The 22,840-nt window shown below is 42.5% G+C and overlaps 2 protein-coding genes and 1 long non-coding RNA gene across 6 annotated transcripts; 1 reads left to right on the forward strand and 2 right to left on the reverse strand.

Moving 5' to 3' along the window:
- The first annotated feature begins 7,769 nt into the window (after positions 1-7,769).
- LOC147791336 (uncharacterized) lies at positions 7,770-11,193 on the forward strand. The gene is made up of 2 exons (XR_015422495.1): positions 7,770-8,290; positions 8,925-11,193. It is a non-coding gene; the product is annotated as an uncharacterized LOC147791336 (long non-coding RNA).
- LOC111802446 (protein NBR1 homolog) lies at positions 8,332-12,512 on the reverse strand. Of its 3 annotated transcripts, none has more exons than XM_087127138.1 (7): positions 12,339-12,512; positions 11,988-12,050; positions 10,296-11,236; positions 9,830-10,196; positions 9,607-9,756; positions 8,737-9,528; positions 8,332-8,651 (listed from the first exon to the last, which is right to left on the reverse strand). In XM_087127138.1, exons 2-7 carry the CDS (start codon positions 12,009-12,011, stop codon positions 8,553-8,555), a joined length of 2,373 nt encoding a protein of 790 aa, XP_086983264.1. In that variant the 5' UTR covers positions 12,012-12,050; positions 12,339-12,512; the 3' UTR covers positions 8,332-8,552. The 3 variants fall into 3 exon arrangements, with proteins under 3 accessions (XP_086983264.1, XP_023542584.2, XP_086983265.1); XM_023686816.2 differs by having other exon boundaries at positions 12,282-12,512; XM_087127139.1 differs by lacking the exon at positions 12,339-12,512 and adding an exon at positions 12,241-12,258.
- A 3,993-nt stretch (positions 12,513-16,505) lies between these two features.
- On the reverse strand, positions 16,506-21,686 carry LOC111802096 (C2 and GRAM domain-containing protein At5g50170). Of its 2 annotated transcripts, XM_087127119.1 has the most exons (7): positions 21,002-21,685; positions 18,645-19,826; positions 18,348-18,530; positions 17,388-17,671; positions 17,063-17,179; positions 16,687-16,949; positions 16,506-16,592 (listed from the first exon to the last, which is right to left on the reverse strand). In XM_087127119.1, exons 1-7 carry the CDS (start codon positions 21,348-21,350, stop codon positions 16,514-16,516), a joined length of 2,457 nt encoding a protein of 818 aa, XP_086983245.1. In that variant the 5' UTR covers positions 21,351-21,685; the 3' UTR covers positions 16,506-16,513. The 2 variants fall into 2 exon arrangements, with proteins under 2 accessions (XP_086983245.1, XP_086983246.1); XM_087127120.1 differs by lacking the exon at positions 16,506-16,592 and having other exon boundaries at positions 16,711-16,949; positions 17,063-17,231; positions 21,002-21,686.
- Positions 21,687-22,840: the final 1,154 nt, after the last annotated feature.

Raw genomic sequence — 22,840 nt, forward strand, 5'->3', positions numbered from 1 at the left:
TTACATAGACCAATAAAGGTTACATTTTTCACTTTGATCTGCAATTAGTATATTCACAAACTTTAATATTTAATAATAACATAAGAACCAAACATTTTACTGTCTGAATGAAAGAAAGAAAGACAGCGAAATTTCTTGTCTTGAGATCCACACATGAGCAGAAAAGAAGATGGGAGCTGTCAAGAAACTCATGGTGGACAATCTTGCCATGTGTCAACTTGTTATTGGACAGACTGCTCTTAGTGGACTTAAAAGGTGACAATCACCTTCCATTTAGTCTCCCTAAACTTGTCTCAAATCTGCACTTTGTGTTGTCTAATGTTGCCATGATTAAGTTAATGAAAAGGGAAATTTTGGGGATCTTTTAAGGCTGAAAAGGTGAGCTCTTGTCAACTCAAAGTATGTTCTTTTCGACCGTCGAAGCCCATTGCTAGTAGATATTATCTACTTTGGCACGTTACGGATCGCTGTTAACCTTTCAGTTTTAAAACGCATCTACTATGGAGAAGATCTAGCCCTACTCCGGCCAGTGCCTTGTACCGTCCTGTAACTAGCTCTTGTAACAGCCCAAGTCCACTACTAGCAAATATTGTCCGCTTTAGCTCATTACGTACCGACGGTTTTAAAACGTGTCTACTATGGAGAAGGTCTAGCCCTACTCCGACCAGTGCCTCACACCGTCTGGTAACTGGCTCTAATACCATTTATAACAGCCCAAGCCCATCGTTAGCAGATATTGTTCGCTTTGGCCCGTTACGTATCGTTGTCAGCCTTATAGTTTTAAGACGCATCTATTATGGAGAGGGTCGAGCCTTACTCCGACCAGTACCTCACACCGTCCGGTGACTAACTATGATACCATTTATAACAGCCCAAACCCACTAGTAGCAGATATGGTCCACTTTGGTTCGTTACGTATCGCCATTGGAGAGGGTCTAGCTCTATTCTGACCAGTGCCTCACACCGTCTAGTAATTGGCTCTGATACCATTTGTAACAACCTAAGCTCAATGCTAGCAGATATTATCCGTTTTGGCCTGTTATGTATGTTGTCAACCTTACAGTTTTAAAACGTGTCTACTATGGAGAGAGTCTGACCCTACTCCCACTAGTGCCTCGCACCGTCTGGTGACTAGCTCCAATACCATTTATAACAGCCGAAGCCTACCACTAACATATATTATCTACTTTGGCCCGTTACGTATCGCCGTAAACCTCACCGTTTTAAAACAAGTCTATAAGGGAGAGATTTCCACTCTTATAAGGAATGTTTCGTTTCTCTCTCCAACCGATGTGGGATCTCGGAATACTTTTTAACAAGTAAACGAACTAAACTTATAATTTAACTCGTAAATATTCTTGTCTTTTTAAGTATTGCCACGTACCCATGAAAAGTATCATTAAACTGTAGCCACAGTGCCTGTAGTTTGCAAAGTACCCCACTTGAACTGTTCATGAGACAGACTTTTCTTAAACAGGCTGAGATTGGTCAATGGTTTCAGACAAAAGAACTATGTTTTGTTTTGTAACCTCACACACCTTGTCTCTCAGCTGATCATCTCTCTGAATAGCCTGAGCTTCAACAGTCAAATTATGGGACTTCTTTTTCAGATATCAAACTTGCAGATACCTGATGGGATCCAGTTACATACATGGTTGAGTTTCATTACGAGCTATAAACACGAACATGTTCAACGTGTCGGTATGAACATTCGAACATCTAATCTCTTAGTCGATGAAATACGACTGTGAGATCTCACAATACCACATTGGTTGGAGAGGAGAACGAAACATACTTTATAAGGGTGTGGAAACCTTTCCCTACCAGACACGTTTTAAAGCCTTGAGCAGTAGGCATGAACCGTTACAAGGGCTAACCTAGCGGATTTCCATGTTAAGGATTTTTCATCGTATCATATTCGTGTGGTGTTTTGAAACTCGGCCCGAGTCTACCTCTAGACGTCATGAAAGAGAGAAAAAAAACAAAACTACCTTCAAATGAGACTCCTTTTAGCTTGATTGGATTGTTCAGTCAAGATCACTTAAGAACTAGCACTAAACTAAGAAAGGGGTTCAAACTTCTAACCTTTTGATCGAGAATATAAGCTTTGATCGGTCGAACTATTGGAAAAAGACGAGAATTTCGAGTACCAATACAACCATCAACTGCTAACATATCTACACGTTTCGTGTAGGTTAGAGGCTCAAATTCTTGCTTTCACAAAGGAGAAAAGCCTCAAACACGAGCCCGAAACATGTGTTAAACTCACCAGTCTCTAAGCTCGACTTCTACCTCGATCCCGAACAATCATTTTGAGCAACTATTGACATAAATTCCTTTCATGTGGAATTCTCCAAAGCATTGAAGCTCAACTGAACCATGGGGTTAAAACAAATATTCAAGTCACGACCGGTTCAAACTACTAACCTTTTGATCAAGAATATAAGATTTAATCGGTCGAACCCTATTGGATTAAGAACAAGAAGAAACTTTTATTACATCAATCAGCTGCAGATGCAGAGAAATTACACTCAATACAGTAAGATATATATCTGATATAAAAGAAAGAACACTTGCAAATCACATAACTATATATATATATCTATATATATATATAGATTGAATCGGACCAGGATGCTGGATTCCCCTTGCAAAGGATGAGATCCTCTTCCTACTAGCTTATAACACTTAGCTTACAAGAACATCGTCTAAGCTTTCCAACCTCAAAAACAAAGCTACCCATTTCAAAAGACTGCAAGAAAACCCTGTTTGAATTCTCCATAGCAGCAATGAACAAGGGCATTGGCTTCGTCACCGAGCCAAAACGGACAATATCTGCTAACGGTGATGTTGCAGCCATGTTTTAAGAAGGAGGGAACCAGAAACGTTGATATTATATGAAGCTGCCATGGGAAGAAGCACAGAGTGGAGGCTCTGAGATGTTTATATTCCCGCATGCATGTTTCCCTTTAGTGCACAGTGGAAGGGCACGTTTTCACAGGCAAGGCATGATGCCTCAAAGCTGGGGTTTCTGTTAAAGATGACCCTTCAAAAAAGGGTCTTTATCTATGGAGTTTAAATGTTTTGGTCCTCTTTCTTGTCCCTTTTGGTCGGTTGTGCCAATGTTTGTAGGGCTCTCCTTTCACATGTTCTGGCATGTAGGCCTACTCTTTTCTGCATTTTTTCTTGCAAGTTAGCTGCTAATGTTCTATGTATTTAACTGATCATAGATAGTAACCTGTGCTTTAAAACATGGACAAAGGTTTAATGATATCATTTTCATATGTTTCTTTGTCCATATTAGAAGCTGATTTCGTGGGGGTTTGGGTTTTTGAGAGAGTGGGAATGCTAGAAGACAACAGGGGAATCTGCATCAGTTTCAAAGGAGCCCTCGTTAACGTTATTTGTAATGGATAGCTGATATTAACTCTCTTCCTGTCTTGAGCATTAAACCGCTAAAGAATTGTGAGATCTTATATCGATAGGAGAGGGGATTGAAGTGTTCCTCATAAAGGTGTTGAAACCTCTTCCTAACAGACGCGTTTAAAACTGTAAGGCTGATAGCGATATGTAACGAACCAAAGCAGACAATATCGGTTAGCTGTGGGTTTGGGTTGTTACAAAGGGTATTAGAGCCAGACACTGAGAGGTATGCTAGTGAGGACACTGGGCCCCCTATAAGTTGGGGAGGGAACACAACATTCTTTATAAGGCTGTGGAAACTTCTTCCTAGTAGACATGTTTTAAAACGGTGAGGTTGAAGGTAATACGTAACAGGCTAAAACGGACAATATCTGCTAGCGGTGAGTTTGAGCTGTTACAAATGGTATCAGAGCTAGACGTCGAGTGGTGTGCTAGTGGGGACACTGAGCCCCCAAGGGGGGTGGATTGTGAGATCCCATATCGGTTAGAGAGGGGATCTCACCGCTAAGCATTCCTTATAAGGGTATGAAAACCTCTCCCTAATTGACACGTTTTAAAACCGTGAGGTTGATGGTGATACGTAACGGGCCAAAACGAACACTATATGCTAGCGGTGGACTTGGGCTGTTATAAATGGTATCAGAGCCAGACAGCGAACGGTGTGCCAGGACACTGGCCTCCCAAGAAGGGTGGATTGTGAGATCTCATATCGGTTCGAGAGGGGAACAAACATTCCTTATAAGAGTGTAGAAACCTCTTCCTAATAGACGCATTTTAAAACCGTGAGGCTGACAGCGATACATAACAGGTCAAAACGGACAGTATCTGCTAGCGATGGATTTGGGCGGTTACAAATGGTATCAAAGTCAATACACCGAGCGGTGTGCCAGTGAAGACACTGGACCCTCAAGGGAGGTGGGATTGTGAGATCACATATCAGTTGGAGAGGGGAACAAAACATTTCTTATAAGGGTGTGGAAACCTCTTCCTAACAAACGCGTTTTAAAACCGTGAGGTAGATGACGATACACAACGAGTCAAAGCAGAAAATATCTAGTAGCAATGGGCTTGGGCCGTTACAAGAATTCTCCAGCTTCTTTCCCACTTCCTCTATTTATAACCTAACACCCTAACAATCTCTCAAGCTAATACTAATATTCCCATAAGAACAATCACAAGAAGATTCTTAACATGCTCATTCAACCAAGCCTTTTCCATGAGCTAAGAAAGGAATCATCTACTAGAACTCTATGAACAGAATTCAACAAAATAATTCAAGGATCATTCAAGGACTAGCAGAATCAATTGGCACTCAAGATTGCTGTCACAGACCTAGCATGCTTTGGCAACCTCAAGCAATAGTTGGCACGTCAAACTTTTCGGTTCCTAGAATGCTTATATTGTGAGATCCATATCAGTTAAAGAGGGGAACGAAATATCTTTTTATAAGGGTGTGGAAACCTCTCCCTAGAAGACGTTTTTTAAAAACCTTGAGAAGAAGCTCGAAAGAAAAAGACCAAGAAAGATAATATCTGTTAGCGGTGGGCTTGGACTGTTACACCAACATAGAGCGGTCATGACCGTAAGAATTTTAGAAATGGGGAGAATGATGATGAGTGTGTATGTACTCTAGTTCAACAAGAATCCAAGGCAACCAAAACAAAAATGGTAAAGGTGCAATTATTAGATGTGTATGGACCTCAGCAATTGTCAAAATGTCAGTGCATATAAGCTCTTGCAAGCAGGACCTTAGAATTTGAAAACCAGCTTGCACAGTTGGTGGACCAACCTACAAAGGAGAAAATGGCAATAGGAAGTCAGAAAACAAAAGGAGGGGGGAATTGAAAGATTAAGATTGTAACGGCCCAATCCCACTTCTAATAGATATTGTCTGCTTCGGCTCGTTACGTATTGTCGTCAGCCGCACGGTTTTAAAACGCATTTGTTAAGGAAAGATTTCTACACGTTTATAAGAAATGTTTCATTTTCCTAGCTGGTACACTGTTCGGTGTTTGGCTTTGATACCATTTGTAACAATTCAATCCCAGTACCAATAGATATTGTCCGCTTTGACCCGTTACGTATCACCGTCTGCCTCGCGGGTTTAAAATTAGGGAGATGTTTCTACACTTTTATAACAAATGTTTCATTCTCCTCTCTGACCAATGTGGGATCTCACAATCCACCCCTTTCGGGGCTCAGCGTCCTGGCACACCGCCTGGTGTCTGGCTTTGATACCATTTGTAACAGTCCAATCCCACCATTAGTAGATATCGTCCGCTACGGCCCATTATGTATCGTCGTCAGCCTCACGGTTTTAAAACGTGTCTGTTAGGCGGTTTTAAAACGTGTCTGTTAGGAAGAGGTTTCCATACCCTTATAAGAAATGCTTTATTCCCTCTCCGACTAATATGGGATCTCACAATCCACCCCCTTGGGAGCCCAACGTACTCACTGGCACACCACTAGGTGTCTGGCTCTGATACCATTTGTAAAAGTCCAAACCCACCTTGCAGATATTGTCCGTTTTGGCCCATTACGTATTGCCGTCAACCTCATGGTTTTTAAACGCGTCTCTTAGGAAGAGGTTACCACTACAAGGAATGCTTTGTTCCCCTCTCTAACCGATATAGGATCCCACAATCCACCCCCCTTGGGGGCTCAGCGTCCTTGCTGACACACCGCCTAGTGTCTGGCTTTGATACCATTTGTAACCGTCCAATTCCACCACTAGTAGATATTATCCGCTTAGGCCAGTCCAATTCCACCACTAGTAGATATTATCCGCTTAGGCCAGTTACGTATCGCCGTCAACCTCACGGTTTTAAAATGTGTTTGTTAGGGAGAGGTTTCTACACCTTTATAAAAAATATTTTATTCTCCTCTTTAACCGACGTGGGATCTCACAATCCACCCCCTTGGGAGCTCAGCGTCCTTGTTAGCACACCGCTTAGTGTCTGTCTTTGATACCATTTGTAACAGTCTAATTCCACTACTAGTAGATATTGTCTACTTCAGCCTGTTACGTATCACCATCAGTCTCACGATTTTAACACACGTCCATTAAGAAGAAGTTTCTGCATCTTTATAAGAAATGTTCCATTTTCCTCTCCGACCGACGTGGGATCTCTTAAACAATTGTTATACCCTAATGGAATCAAGCAGACAAAGCAGCCTTTGTAGCAGCAGCTAAGCTTTCCACTTCATCTGCAAACCGCCAAATACATAATTGCATGAAATTAATAACCTTCTAAAGTAAGTATCACAAATCAAAACAAATACCAACCAGCTTGTCTTCTTCTTCTGTTATCTCCTGAATATGATGAAAAATGAAACTAATGAATAATAAGAGTCAGGTGTTAATAACAAGGAACAAATATTGGAGCAATGGGTATCAACAAACCTCGATAGATATCTAATTTTGTCAGTTTTTGAGGCAGTGGTTTACATAAAGAGGTGTTACCAGTCCTTTGTGGTCCATGTAATACAACAATCCTTTGAACGCGTAAAAAGACGAGAATATTTGTTAACCTATAGTTCCTAGCATAGTTCCTAGCAGGGTCCTTCCCTAACCTGAACAAGCAATGCACAAATAATGTGACATCCCACATCGATGGTGTGATAATGAGGACGTTGAGCTCCGAAGGAGGTGGACACTGAGTGGTATGCCAACGAGAATGTTGACCCCCAAAAGGGGTGGACACCGAGCGGTGGGCCAACAAGGATACTAGACACTGAAAGGGGTGGACATCGAGGGTGTGTCAATGAGAACACTAGGTTCACTGGGCTTTGAAGGGGGTGGATTGTGAGCTCCCACAGCTCCGAAGGGGATGGATAATGAGATCTCACATGGGTTGGAGAGGGGAAGTGCTGGTGAGGACGTTGAGCCGCAAAGATGGTGGATTGTGAGATCCCACGTCGGTTGGAGAGGGGAACAAAACATTCTTTAGAAGGGTGTTTCCTTAGGTGAGACGGAGATTGGCTCTCGAGAGTGGAGCTTCACTGCAAAACCCAGGCGTCGAGCAAGGACAAAAGTCGGCCTTAGTGATCCGACGATGATGAGTGGAAGGGTGATCTTCTCAAAGAGCTCACATCAACGGGAATGACACCTCAATGTTAGCTCTTAGCCACCTGGGGTTGTAGTATGTTATAAGGGTTGGGCTGTTCGCCCATTAAAACGGTACGTGAGCTGGGTTCAAAACGACGTGAGACAGTTCAGTCTAGAAAGCTCTCAGGCACGTTTTCTTTCATGACGATGTTATGTAGGTTTGAGCTGTTAGGGTGAGACAAGATGAGAATTGAAGAACAAACTTTTGTCATTTCAAGATACGAGTTTGGAAGAAAAAATGCGGTCATTTGTGCAACAAAAAAAGCTATAACGAAGAACAATTTTTTTTATTAGAACCCGTTTATAATTTTGTATTTATTTGTTTGGGTTAAATAATGGTGGCTGATTATGGTCCACAGTGCAAGTACGCAAGATGGAACATGGCCCATTCCATTCCTCAATTCATGAAGAACAAACCAGAGATTGAAGACGACGATCATTACCTCGAAATCCTCAAGGCGGTGGCGCAGGCCTGACAGAGCAACAACCGGCAGTTCAAAACCGGCAACTGAATTCGCCGCCCATCGCCGGAATTGCAGAAACAATCCATCTCGGTTCAAGAACGAGGCGGTGCGGAAGCGGCGACCTGCGATGGAACTTCGCGCAGTCGCTGTGGGACTCGTATGAGATCGTGACGGTGTCGAAGAGGCTGGAGAGGTGGCTGGTGCTCGACGGCGACGGCGGGAGATTCAATTTGAACTAGCTGACCCTGAGGAACAGACGAGTTCGATTTCTTATCATTTCGAGTGATTGGGACAGGTAATGCGTTTTGATTTCGAGTAATCAAAGAAATTTATGGCTGGTTTCAAGGTTTCTTTTACTTGATAATTTCTCTGCGACAAAAATGGCTCAAATGACTGAGCAACTACGACACGAAGATGAACAAAAACTGGAAAAGGCCTAAGAAAAACCATAGAAATAAGCATTAAAAACAATCCTGTTCCTAACAAAAACACTACCCCTCTTATTTATCATCCATATTTACATCCTAATCCATAGTTATGAGAGCGTTGTTCTTCAACTAAGCATTGTTCTTCATCAAAAGTTCCATCACTACTCGCTTTAAGCTGCCATTGTTCTTCATCAGAAGTTTTCTGTTCATTTCCTCATCCTTGAATCCCTGTAAACACCAGATCCACACCATCATAAACCAACACCCAAGAAATCAAGGATTAGCAACTTCATTAAAACGACTCACGACCAACCATTTTATCCAACTCCTGAATCATCGGATACCATTCAGGAATCTCACAGAGTTCATCCACTGACTTCTCCAGATTGTACCCATTCCTCTTCAGTACTTCCTTGTTCAGATAGATATGTTTGAATCCCATTTCACAGAGTGCCTTAAGTAGAGGTCCTTGGATATGATGATCAAAACTGATATCTTCAGATAATGCTGGAGAATGAGAAGCCATGGGGGATGGTCTTGGAGATCGGTTTGCAGCAGGTGGAATTAGTTCAGAAGAATCAATATGAGGGTATGACACAGAGGGAGCCTTGGTTGTTGAACTAGCTCGAACTCCATGGTAATCAACAGTTGGATAAGAGACCAAATTAGCAGGAATCTTGCTAGCTAGCAACTTCTCGATCTCCTGTTCGTCCTGTTGTTGCTCGATCGCATTTTCAGGCAGATTATGACAAGGTTTTACTGGTTTGGCAATGGGGATGGAATCACGAGGAGGGAAAAACTTATCAGAAAGTAGAGTATCCAAATTCTTGTTTAGATCTTGGCCATTAGCAGAACTCTTGCGAACTAGCAACTCGTTGATCATATCATGTTGTTGCTCGATCACAGTTTTAGGCAGATTATGACAAGGTTTTACTGGTTTGGAAATGGGGATGGAATCACGAGGAGGGAAAAGCTTATCAGAAAGTAGAGTATTCAAATCCTTGTTTAGATCCTCTTGGCCATTTGAGTCCACAACTTTAGGGGGCAAATTTAAGTCCAAAGCTTGGAGATTATCAGAATGTGGCCTCTTAAGAGCTGCATCAACCTTCATGAACGAACAACATAAATTGAGTCTACGTAAGTGCGTATAACTAGAAAAACTGAGATATGCATACAAGCATACCTGTATGAGAAGCCAAACACGATACCCGAACTCCTGGCCAGATGGAGATACTACCTTCCAGTATGAGAGGTACCGACCAGATAATGGAGGGGAAGTAAAGTCAACTTCAATATCAATTTGATGTCCCGGAGGAAGTCCACCAGCAGGTACCTAAAATGAATGAGGATGTGAGAAAAAGCTTAGAAAATGAAGAGAAGAAGAATAAACAGTCACCGTTTACTACCTGTATCTCAAATGATGTTGAATCACTTAACTTGTCTCCTTCATCCCACACTAGCTGTGTACCACGGGGCCAATTCGAACTCCCGAGGTTATGCAACTGCCATTTCTTGGTAAACAGTGTAGATGGGGCGATCACAGAATCATCCATATCAGCTAAAAATTTGGTCTGCTTTCCAGAACTTTTCAGTGTATCGATTGTTCGGGGGCCAGGAAATGGATGCTGCTGCTGTTGCTGCTGCTGCATTAGAACAGGATTGAATGCTTTCATTCTTGGATACTGACAAGAGACGGGACGATCGATCCTAACGTATTCAGACACATTGCTCACTTTAGCAAAGCAGATGCTACATAGATCAAAATTATCTTTCCTGTAGAGAAAGTGCAAACAAGTTGGTAAATAAGAACACAAGACAACAATGGGGCAAAAAGTAGATTAGTTGAGGGATGAGTTTGTGTTCTATTCTTACACTTGGGACTTGAACCGTGGACCGGTGATTGGATGAGCTCCACAGCCATCACAAATAATACCTTTATGGAACATACTTCCCATTGATTCAATGCTGCTGCCACTGCTGTAATTCATTGGACCTCCAGGGAAGACTTTTCCCATAGTTTGGAAGTAACCACTGTGGCTAATTGGTCCAGAAACCATGGGTAATCCTCTCATAGGCCTCTCCTTCATAAGATTATCATTCAGATAACCTGCTGCTGGTGAATGATATGGGTAATTGTGCATCGACGTAGGACCGTGCATACGCATTCTACGAAGGGGATCATGAAATGCATCAAAGGAACAGCTGCTGCAATGGGCAGTAGTATCTGATTTCCAAATAGGATCACGAGGAAGGGCATTATGATCAACTGAAGCAGTTGCATCTAAACCAGGAGGAGCATCAGAACTCCCAGTGCCCACAACTGTCTCAGGAACAGATGAGGGCTGCGAATCTGAGTTCAGGTGCGCGTCTTTCAACTGAAGAATGGTTTGAATAAGCTCATCAAGTGCAGGGCCAGTAACTAAGGCTTTTGAAGCGATGTCGAGCAACTGTGAACAAATCTCCGGCAAGGGCTCTGGCAGAGATTTCAAAACCTCAGAAATATCAGTACGAATATCTTGAAACGAACGCAATGGCGTGGTCGAGCTTCCATTGGATCTATCATGGGATTGGTTAGGATGCACATCAATTCTCAGAAACCTCAGCTGTTGCCTCATCATGTCATATAGATCATCATCATTGAACAAGGTCACTGTATCACCATCTTCATCAATGTAAGTCAGTGTAAAATCAGTATCAGAGGAGAAATTGAAGAGACCAAGTACTTTTGCTCTTAATCCATTGATGTCAAGATCCAGCTTATTGTTTTCAAGGATTCTAACACTGAGACGACTTAGCATCACTCCATATTTAACCTGTGTGAGAAACATATGTCAGGGGAAGAAGTCGTTTGAAAAATAGGTAATGACAGTAACATCTTAGCAGGGAAAAGAATAGAAAGGGCGAGTTCCGATAGATAACTCTTCTATAGAGTTCATTAATATCCGAGCTCATTAGTTTACCCCAATCTATCTGAATGATCGGTCTCAACTCGAGAGGAAGAACATGTAATAGACATAAAACCATCCATTCGGAACATGTAATAGACATAAAACCATCCATTCGGATTCTATATTTGTTCAAATAGAATGCTTAGCTAATTCCATACGTCTAACCAAAAAATCTCATTCATTACCCGCACGTCACTCTTCGCCTAATTCTTTCAATTTTCTCGAACAACTTGGATTTGGGCCTTTTTTTTCAGCACTAGATACAAAAATGAAAATAATTGGCAAAATTGGATTCAATTGTCAACTACTTCTATCGTAAATAGGTGACTACGGAGTCAAGCCATAGCACATAGTTTCAAGGATCATCAATTCGTAGTACACCAATTGAGTAATCAAACTTGCCATAAAACACAGAATTAAAAAGGTAAAAGTAATAACATAATCCAACTAATGAATCGATTGTGAACAATTTTGTAGCACACAGGAAGCAGAAACTCATAGTGATCACGAACAAACAAAAAACCAAAAAACCAGTGGAAAATCGTTTGCCCTTAATGATAAACATGAAGGCAAAACACAACGAAAAATGAAACTAAACAAAGACGATAATTCGAACCTTAATCACAAGAATAGACTCCATGGCTTCAAAAGAGAACGATAGTCGAGAAGAAGATGAGAGCTGAAGGAGAAACAACGACGAATATAAATACAAAGAATACTGAAACCGACTACGCGATTAAGTTGGGAGAAGAGAAATCCAAAGATTTGGTTCTGATTTTATAAACAGGTAGTTAGAGAAATCACTCAAAAAAAAAATAAATAAATAAATAAATTTATATACAGATATTCGGAGAAAATCACGATTTTACTGATTTTATGAACAGTTTCGATTGGAGAGGATGACTCGAACCTATCCATACGCCGCCGGAATGATCGATCAGTTTCGATGGGAGAGGATGACTCGAACCTATCCATACGCCGCCGGAATGATCGATTAACAACTCAAATCTCAGAATGATCGATACTCAAATCTATCCATACGCCGGAATGTTCGACGCCGGACTGATCAATCTATCCATACGCGCCGGAATGTTCGACGCCGGACTGATCATCTATCCATTAAGAGCTGAATCCTCTCAAAATTAAATTCTCTTTCATAAATACAAATTAAATTCTCTTTCATAAATACCAATGAACTTGCTCTAATATTCATAGATTAATATATCATATATTTTCTTTTAAGCATAAATTACATATATTCTTTTTAGCATAAATTAATACATCATATATTCTTTTTAGCATAAATTAATACATCATATATTCTTTTTAGCATAAATGAATACATTTATTTTTTTTTAATTTGAATAATACTCTCAAATTTCGAAAAAAAAAACAAAACTTAAAAAATAAATGTCTATATATTTAATAATGTTACTCTTATTAATTAATTTAACTTAAATATTTTATCTTATTATTAAATAAAAATGATTATTAACTAATTTAAATCAAATATTTAACTTAAATATTTAATCTTATTATTTAATAAAGATGATGACAGAATTTATAATTTTAATTAACTACAATTACACATTCATTTAAAAAAATTAGAGTTAAATATAAATAAAGCACATTCATTTAAAAAAAATTAGAGTTAAATATAAATAAAAATTAGAGTTAAATATAAATAAAGACATATGCTCATATGAATTTAAGTCGATAATTTAAATATAAATAAAGACATATGGTTAGGTCGATATCGAAAAGAGAGATCGTCCGAAAATTAAGAAAACTCTTCCTCTATTCATTCATTATTAAATCAATCCTCAACATTCTTCATCTTATCCTTCACTATGAATTTCTCTTATTACCTTCATCTCCAGCTAGGATTGGCCCAGAAATCAAATTCTCTTATTAAGATCTAGGATTGGCCCAGAAATCAAATTCTCTTATTAAGATTTCTCTTATTACCTTTCATCTCCTAGCATCTCCAGCTAGGATTGGCCCAGAAATCAAATTCTCTTAAGATTTCTCTTGGCCCAGAAATCAAATTCTCTTAAGATTTCTCTTATTACCTTTATCTCCAGCTAGGCTTTGGCCCAGAAATCGAACCCAACCTCCTCCTAATGACCTTCATCTCCAGCTCAGCTAGGCTTGGCCCAGAAATCGAACCCAACCTCCTCCTAATGACCTTCATCTCCAGCTCAGCTAGGCTTGGCCCAGAAATCGAACCCAATGACCTTCATCTCCAACTCAGCTAGGCTTGGCCCAGAAATCGAACCCAACCTCCTCCTAATGACCTTCATCTCCAGCTCAGCTAGGCTTGGCCCAGAAATCGTACCCAACCTCCTCCTAATGACCTTCATCTCCAGCTCAGCTAGGCTTGGCCCAGAAATCGAACCCAACCTCCCATCTCCAGCTCAGCTTGGCCTGGCCCAGAAATCGAACCCAACCTCCTAATAATGTCGGAGAGAGATTTCTCCGTTCTGGCCCAGAAATTGAACCCAACCTGGGATATCTCCGCCCGGCCTGGTCCGGCTCAGAAATCGAACCCAACCTCCTCCTAATCAATGTTGGATTTCTTCGCCCGGCCTGGTCCGGCCCAGAATCAAACCCAACCTCCTCCTAATCAATGTTGGATTTCTCCACCCAGCCTGACCCGACCCAGAAATCAAACCCAACCTCCTTCTAATCAATGTTGGATTTCTCAGCCCGGCCTGGTCCGGCTCAGAAATCGAACCCAACCTCCTCCTAATCAATGTTGGATTTCTTCGCCCGGCCTGGTCCAGCCCAGAATCGAACCCAACCTCCTCCTAATCAATGTTGGATTTCTCAACCCAGCCTGACCCGGCCCAGAAATCGAACCCAACCTCCTCCTAATCAACGTTGGATTTCCCCGCCCGGCCTGACCCGACCCAGAAATCGAACCCAACCTCCTCCTAATCAACGTTGGATTTCTCCGCCCGGCCTGGCCCGACCCAGAAATCGAACCCAACCTCTGGATTTCTCCGCCCGGCCTGGTCCGGCCCAGAAATCGAACCCAACCTCCTAATCAATGTTGGATTTCTCCGCCCAGCCTGACCCGGCCCAAAAATTGAACCCAACCTCCTCCTAATCAACGTTGAATTTCTCCGCCCGGCCTGGTCCGGCCCAGAAATCGAACCCAACCTCCTCCTAATCAACGTTGAATTTCTCCGCCCGGCCTGGTCCGGCCCAGAAATCGAACCCAACCTCCTCCTAATCAACGTTGGATTTCTCCGCCCGGCCTGACCCTGCCCAAAAATCGAACCCAACCTCCTCCTAATCAACGTTGGATTTCTCCGCCCGGCCTGGTCCGGCCCAGAAATCGAACCCAACCTCCTCCTAATCAACGTTGGATTTCTCCGCCCGGCCTGGTCCGGCCCAAAAATCGAACCCAACCTCCTCCTAATCAATGTTGGATTTCTTCGCCCGGCCTGGTCCGGCCCAAAAATCGAACCCAACCTCCTCCTAATCAACGTTGAATTTCTCCGCCCGGCCTGGTCCGGCCCAGAAATCGAACCCAACCTCCTCCTAATCAACGTTGGATTTCTCCGCCCGGCCTGACCCTGCCCAAAAATCGAACCCAACCTCCTCCTAATCAACGTTGGATTTCTCCGCCCGGCCTGGTCCGGCCCAGAAATCGAACCCAACCTCCTCCTAATCAACGTTGGATTTCTCCGCCCGGCCTGGTCCGGCCCAAAAATCGAACCCAACCTCCTCCTAATCAATGTTGGATTTCTTCGCCCGGCCTGGTCCGGCCCAAAAATCGAACCCAACCTCCTCCTAATCAATGTTGGATTTCTCCACCCGGCCTGACCCGGCCTGACCCGGCCCAGAAATCGAACCCAACCTCCTCCTAATCAACGTTGGATTTCCCCGCCCGGCCTGACCCGGCACAGAAATCGAACCCAACCTCCTCCTAATCAACGTTGGATTTCTCCGCCCGGCCTGGCCCGACCCAGAAATCGAACCCAACATCTGGATTTCTCCGCCCGGCCTGGTCCGGCCCAGAAATCGAACCCAACCTCCTAATCAATGTTGGATTTCTCCGCCCAGCCTGACCCGGCCCAAAAATCGAACCCAACCTCCTCCTAATCAACGTTGGATTTCTCCGCCCGGCCTGGTCCGGCCCAGAAATCGAACCCAACCTCCTCCTAATCAATGTTGGATTTCTCCGCCCGGCCTGGTCCGGCCCAAAAATCGAACCCAACCTCCTCCTAATCAATGTTGGATTTCTTCGCCCGGCCTGGTCCGGCCCAGAAATCGAACCCAACCTCCTAATCAATGTCGTTGATTATTCCACCCGGCCTGACCCGGCCCAGAAATCGAACCCAACCTCCTCCTAATCAACGTTGGATTTCCCCGCCCGGCCCAGAAATCGAACCCAACCTCCTCCTAATCAACGTTGGATTTCTCCGCCCGGCCTGGCCCGACCCAGAAATCGAACCCAACCTCTGGATTTCTCCGCCCGGCCTGGTCCAGCCCAGAAATTGAACCCAACCTCCTAATCAATGTTGGATTTCTCCGCCCAACCTGACCCGACCCAAAAATCGAACCCAACCTCCTCCTAATCAACGTTGGATTTCTCCGCCCGGCCTGGTCCGGCCCAGAAATCGAACCCAACCTCCTCCTAATCAATGTTGGATTTCTCCGCCCGGCCTGGCCCGGCCCAAAAATCGAACCCAACCTCCTCCTAACCAATATTGGATTTCTCCGCTCAGCCTGGCCCGGCCCAGAAATCGAACCCAACCTTCTCATAAGCAATGTTGAATTTCTCCGCCCGGACTGGCTCGGCCCAGAAATCGAACCCAACCTCCTAATCCACAGAATGCTGTGTTGGATGGGTAGAAATGTAATGTGATATCAGGTCTCATGAATTCCCATGAGCTATCGTGTCGTTCCAGATTGTTCTGTACAGTGCTCTACCTTGCCATCCTCCAAAAAAAACTTCATCGAATGACTTTATCTGATCATCAACCAGAGTGAATGTCAGCCATAAAGTTCGTTTCAAACTTAAAACCCGTTAACAATTACATGAAATCCTGCATCATAAAACTTTACATTTTTCATCTCCTATATCCAAAAAAAACATTCCACATTCACCATCAAAACCGACCTTTCTTCCTAATCATTCGGCGTTCCAGCAGCTTGTACTTTCTGATCGAGGGTCGACGTTCTTGTTCTCCACATCCCCATAATCGTCCTGCAAATGAACAATTGCAGCAGCTTTAACATCTATGAAAAAGTAACGTCCAACGTCGACACAGTACAACAGACAACAAATACGTGGTAGTTACCTGCTGGCTACATTGAATGAAACAAATGATTGGAGGTAAAACCTGAGCCTTCCTTGTTCGTCTTGGATCTTAGCACCGTGACTTGCTTCGAGACCTCGACCTTTTTTAAGAATTATGACCAATGACGGGCTACCCAGAGAGGCAAGGGACGGGTGAAGTACTTGAATATCTTCAATGTCCTCCCAAAGAAAGAAAAATTTTGTTTTTTGTCCAAAAATATTGGCATAAAACCCAATGATTCTGGCAGATAGAAATAGTCTTCCCTGTTGCAGAGAAACATAAGCTTTAAGCAACTCGGACGTAATAATAGACTCAGAAGAAGCTCCGTTCCGGTCAGCGTGTTAAGAGTATACTTTCATAGCAACAGTGATAGTACCTGGAGAAGCATTTTTCTTCTCAGGGAGCAAGTGAAGTCGCTGACGAGAAACTCTTCGGCTGGCAACCCGAAAAGTTTCTGAAACGTCGAGTTCCTGTAAGGCGACCTTGGATGGAGCTAATAAAGCACACCCAAGAAAGAAGTTAGCCAAAGTCCACCATTGAAGCAACTAGACCGGCATAGAGGTTCGAGATCAGAATCATAAACTACTAAACGCCACGATAAAACGAAAGATCGTTCACAACAGCAAAATGGAAGTAGACTGCATCCCTTCGACAACTAATCGACTCGGGAAAGAAAAAGAAGTGTCGAGGAATGTGCTTACCTTCTTCCCGACCTCCTTTCCCTTCATAGACAAGTACTGTCTCATCGTTTCGACTCCATCGGTGTTATCTAAGAAGATTCTCAAATGCAGCTTTGATTGAGAAGACTGAGCAAGCTTCCCCTCAAGAGGAACCCATAAATCTGCAAGTTCAGTTGATTTATATTTTAGGAAATTGATCTCTGCGTGTCCGAGCGAGGTAGCTTGGTCGAGTGGACCATCGAAGTCGAAAACCTCCACATATAATACTGATGGCGGTTCCTTCATAGCATCAAACTCGAGTATCTCTGCACGTTACGTTAAAATTTGGTTTAGCTATAACAAGCTTGCAAATTGTTGGCATTGAGATGAAGAACTGCATAACAATCAGAATGATAATAATCATAGTAATTTAAATCAAGAAAACTATCCCGACAAAAGTCTTCTTGTAACAGCTCAAGCCCACGCGAGCAGGTTGGGAACGAGAGAATTCCCACTACCGCTGCCGCTAGCAGATATTGTCCTCTTTGGACTTTCCCTTTTGGGCTTCACCTCAAGGTTTTAAAACGGGTTTGCTAGGAAGAGGTTTCCACACCCTTATATGGAATGCTTCGTTCCCCTCTCCAACCGATGTGGGATCTCACAATCCACTCCCCTTGGAGGCCCAACGTCCTCACTGGCACACAGGCACACCGCCTGGTATCTGGCTCTAATATCATTTGTAACAGCTAGAAAATATTGTCCTCTCTGAACTTTCCCGTCTGGACTTCCCCCAAGATTTTAAAACGCATCTACTAGGGAGAGGTTTCCACACCCTTATATGAAATGCTTCGTTTCCCTCTCCAACCAATGTGGGATCTCACACTTCTCATCCTTAACATCACGTCCATTTTAGGCTTATTGTTGACAATAGAACATTAAATCGAGAAATTCTTTCCCATAAAAAAGGTGAGATTCTAACAAGGAGAGGCAAAAATGTCTTACGATTCCATTGAGGCTCATGAGTTTGAAGCTCAACGGAGCTCGTTCTTTTTTCACCATTGCATGTGAAAACCACACACGGGTCCGAGGAACTCGAAGAATCCAAGGACGAAATGTTCACCCCTTCGATAAGAGCAACGGTTAGTATCCATCCATTTCCTTGGCCTTTGACACCATGGTCACCTTCTATAAACATACAAAGCAAAAGACATGATGCCAATATGAGAAAGTCGGTATTAATGTACAGACCAGAAACATTAAATAGATATCTATAAGCTACCAACAATTAGCTTCTTGTACCTCTTTTTAGCCTAGCTTGAATGAAATGTGAGACCATGTTATAAACACGTTCCAATTGAAGAACTAAAATCCCACCAGTAACAAGTTCTCCTAAACTATCTGGCAAATCCAATCCAGTGAACTCCAAGCCTTGCATCGTTTTGGACTTAGAAAGCGTAATATGCGCAAGTATGTACAGCAGCACGAAAACGGTAGAAACAACAGTGAAGTTCCAGAAGTATTTTCGGGCCAATTCGAAATCCGATTGGCGGTCACTTTCAGAACTCGACAACACAAGATCCTTGTTCGGTAACTCGGTTGAATTCGGTACTTTTAAATGCTGTGCCAGCACGTTCGTAAATTGAACAAAACTTTCCTCCATACCCTGTCGAACGCCTTTTTCAATCATCCCTTTCATCATTGTACTATGGAGGAAGTTTATGCCCCAAGTGACTACCAAATGGGACGTCTCTTCTCCAGAGGTTAGCTCAGGACCAGGCATTATCTTGTAAAGTAACTCAACATTGAAGGCATTACCAAATGGAACTTCAGGTGTACTTACGTTTACGAAGACAGCGAATTCCCATCCGTCCCCTTTGATGTAGGTTTGCTCCTCGGTAGCATTAATAGCTCCAACGACCTTCGTTGCAGCTTTTCGATAAGAAACGATCCGTGATAGACACGGTACGTCCCCTTGCTTCCATGACCAGTTTCCTTCTTCTAAATTTGTTGTTCCCTGAAGTTCTGCTAGTTCTCTCCTGAACTTGGAATCTGGAGCAAACAGAAGTTTGTTCAAATCACCAGGTGAACCTACATACACTTGATCGACAAGAACGCCGCCCGGTAGATTCTCTGGCATTTCCTGTTCACTTCTCCTCGACTGCAGCGTCTCGATGGCTTCATCAAAGCTACATTCCGAGGGATGTTCATCTATGCGCTCTTCGTTATCAGACATGGCACTTGATAACTCCGAAGAATTATCTGTTCTTGTATCCTCATCGCTCTTATGGAACAGTCTCTCCAATCGAGTCACAATGCTCTTCTTGTTAAACTTCCCTTTGATAGACTTGCTGGACGAAGATTTCGAGCCGACCAAATCCTGTGAAATGGCAGACGAGTCTTCCAATTGTTTAGCATTAGTAACACTTGATTGATTAAGTTCATTGACTTTCCCATGTAATGAGACAATAAGAAGCACTTTCCCTGCATAAATTACAATAGTCAAAGAGTTCAGTAGCAATTGCAGAAAGATCAAACTCAAACGTGATAATCTTACTAAAACTTGGTATTAATGTTTTGAAACCTTCATTTGCAGATAGTTAACATAAGTAACTATTTCTCAACCATACAGACAGCCACAAGTTCCATACGATAAACTATCGTGCGTTTATGTGCCAACCTCAACATAACTCAATGGTTATAATAAGCATCAACTCCTTCCCTTTTCGAAGTTCAAATTCTCACACTTTCTGTAAGATCTCACATCGGTTGGAGAGGAAAATGAAGCATTCTTTATTTACAAGGGTGTAAAAACCTCTATCTAGCAGACGCGTCTTAAAAACCTTGAGGGGAAGCCCGAAAGGGAAAGCTCAAAGAGGACAATATCTGCTAACGGTGGGGTTGTGCCGTTACAAATGTTATCAGAGTTAGACACCGGGAAATGTGTCAGCAAAGAGGTTGAGTCCTGAAGGGGTGGACACGCGACGGTGTGCCAACAAGGACACTGAGCCCTGAAGGGGGTTGATTGGGGGGTCCCACATCGATTGGAGAAGGGAACGAGTGTCAATGAGGACGTTGGGCCCCAAGGGTGGATTGTGAGATTTCACATCGGTTGGAGAGGAGAATAAAGTGTTCTTTATAAGGGTTTGAAAATCTCTCCCTAGTAGAGGCATTTTAAAAACCTTGAGGATAAACCCGAAAAGAAAAACTCAAGGAGGACAATATCTACTAGTGGTGGGCTTGAGCCATTACAAATGACATCAAAGCTAGACATCGGACGATGTGCCAACGAGAAGGCTGAGCCCCGACGAGGGTGGGCCAACAAGAATGTTGGGCCCCGAGAGGTAGGTTAGAGGGTCCCACGTCGATTAGAGAAGGGAACGAGTGCAGGACGCTAAGCCCAAGGGTGGATGGGGAGATCTCAGGTCAGTTTAACGGAGTAGAATCAGGGGTGGATTGGGAGATCTCATGTCAGTTTAACGGAGTAGAACGAATTATTATTTACGAGGGCATGCACCTTCATATAAAACAGCACTATAGTACATCCATAAACAATAAACTAATAGGCATAGCAATTAAGTACAATTTTACTCCCAAGTGATTCAAACTAAGAAACTACAGCATCAAACAAACAGATAAAGAGAAACAGAAAACCCCACCAGCAACTTCATTGATGAACTTCTCAGTTCCAGACCTTCGCACATCAAACCAAGTGGGCGGCAGGGTCTGTGAATCCTCATCAGCAACCATCCATATCGGAATCCGAACCCGACCAATCAACCCCGATGAACCATGGAAGAATCTGGACTCATCACTATGCTCATAAACAGAAACAACCAGTTCCTCATCCACATCACGAAACTTAAAAATGAACTCCTCATTCCAAACAGGATTAGAACAGTTCCTCATAATCCTCGTCTTAGCCTTACGCCTCCCAACCCGTAGCTTCACAAACGAGTCCTTCACAAGGAGATTCTTAGCCTCCAATACATACACATACAGCCTCATACCTCGATTGAACACTCAAATTCCAGGAAAATTTTGGAAAATCGCACAAATGGGTAGATGGGTAGGTGGGATTTTAAGGCAATGAACAGAGGATTGATAGCCCAGTGGGTAAGGAGGAGGGCATTGAAGAGCCGCCATGGGAAGTGACGTGGAATATGTGGGAAGAAGACACGAGGAGGAAGGAAGAAGAAAACCCTTGAAAGGGTGGAAATAGTCGGTGGGATTGGATTGGATTGGTTGTCGGCTGCAAGATATTGAGCAACCTTCTTAATTTGCCTCGCCGATTGTGGTTCTTGTTGCATTTCCACAAAGCAAAACACGCATGGAATCAAATTCTTTTTTGCTATTGCTTTTCTTTTTCTTCCTATTTGAGATATCCAATTCTACAGATTACGTGGAATGTCTCTCACGTGTCTGAAAAAGAATTATGATAAAGATTAAAGAATTTCTTGGGTGGTTTAGGACAGATAATAAAGATTTTAAATTGATATCCGTTTCACATGGGACGATAAACGGTGAGAATCATCGACATTATTTTATTACCATTTTACAATTTGGGTATCACGTCCGGTTTGGTCCACAACTTTTTTTACACACCATGACCTCATTTTTGCAAATTTCTAGAGATGGGTCGGTTGCATGTATACGTATGATGTTGATCACTTTTGAGCGATAGAGAGTACACATCCTCATGCTCATCTTGATGAGGTCTTTGTTGTGTTGACTTATCGACCTACTTACTCCCTCTTCTTGTAACCCTATGAAGTAAGTTAAAGAAAGATAACTTCAACCTTTATTTCTGCTCTGCTAGGTATAGAACATCCGTCGAAGGAATTCGACTTGTGGGTGTTTCTTGTATTTGTCCTACGACATGTTTATTCCAACTTTAGACACCATACTCCTGAGATCCTATGTGCACACTGACTCTCATGGCAATGAGACATCGACAATCTTGACGTATGATCGAGCCTCGAATCACGTTTGAGACAAATATCTTAGAAAAACATGAGTGAATAAATGCATACGGTATAGGCTAAAAATGAATAAACAACAATCACAGATTTGATAGTGAGAGTGTTTGATTAATCCACCACACCTAAATGGTGTGAAAATTATTTTATTTATAATCAAATAAATTACAACGATATGGAAATAGTAATAAATGTAAATAACAATAAATAGAAAGATACCTAGGATAATAAGGCAAATATTAGATATTTGCCTTATAATAAAATATCAAATATAATATATACGGGAAAGTATAATTTATTACTAAATATCCTTAACATATAGTATATACCTCAGTAGTAAGAATTGATAACTAATCACATCCCACCGTACTACATTTTAGTCATAGCGCATGTAGACATGATTTTGGTGAAAGATCATGCACCTCGTATTAATACGACAAGAATGGTAAATACCTAGCTAACTACATATGAAAGCAAGTAAAGGGGGTTTAGTACGGACATACGGCCATAGACAACACG

Source organism: Cucurbita pepo, chromosome 9, assembly GCF_057944985.1.
Source record: "Cucurbita pepo subsp. pepo isolate OVF chromosome 9, ASM5794498v1, whole genome shotgun sequence".
NCBI classification, from domain to species: Eukaryota; Viridiplantae; Streptophyta; class Magnoliopsida; order Cucurbitales; family Cucurbitaceae; genus Cucurbita; species Cucurbita pepo.

Coding starts and splice junctions, on each gene's coding strand:
- LOC111802446 (XM_087127138.1), bottom strand. CDS start 12,011: ATGGAGTCTATTCTTGTGATTAAG. Junction 9,529..9,606: donor GTGTTTGGCTTCTCATACAG/GTATGCTTGTAT, acceptor TCGTTCATGAAG/GTTGATGCAGCTCTTAAGAG. Junction 8,652..8,736: donor TTCAGGAGTTGGATAAAATG/GTTGGTCGTGAG, acceptor TGGTGTTTACAG/GGATTCAAGGATGAGGAAAT.
- LOC111802096 (XM_087127119.1), bottom strand. CDS start 21,350: ATGAGGCTGTATGTGTATGTATTGGAGGCTAAGAATCTCCTTGTGAAG. Junction 18,531..18,644: donor TCAAGCTAGGCTAAAAAGAG/GTACAAGAAGCT, acceptor GTATGTTTATAG/AAGGTGACCATGGTGTCAAA. Junction 16,593..16,686: donor TCATTCAATGTAGCCAGCAG/GTAACTACCACG, acceptor GTTCATTTGCAG/GACGATTATGGGGATGTGGA.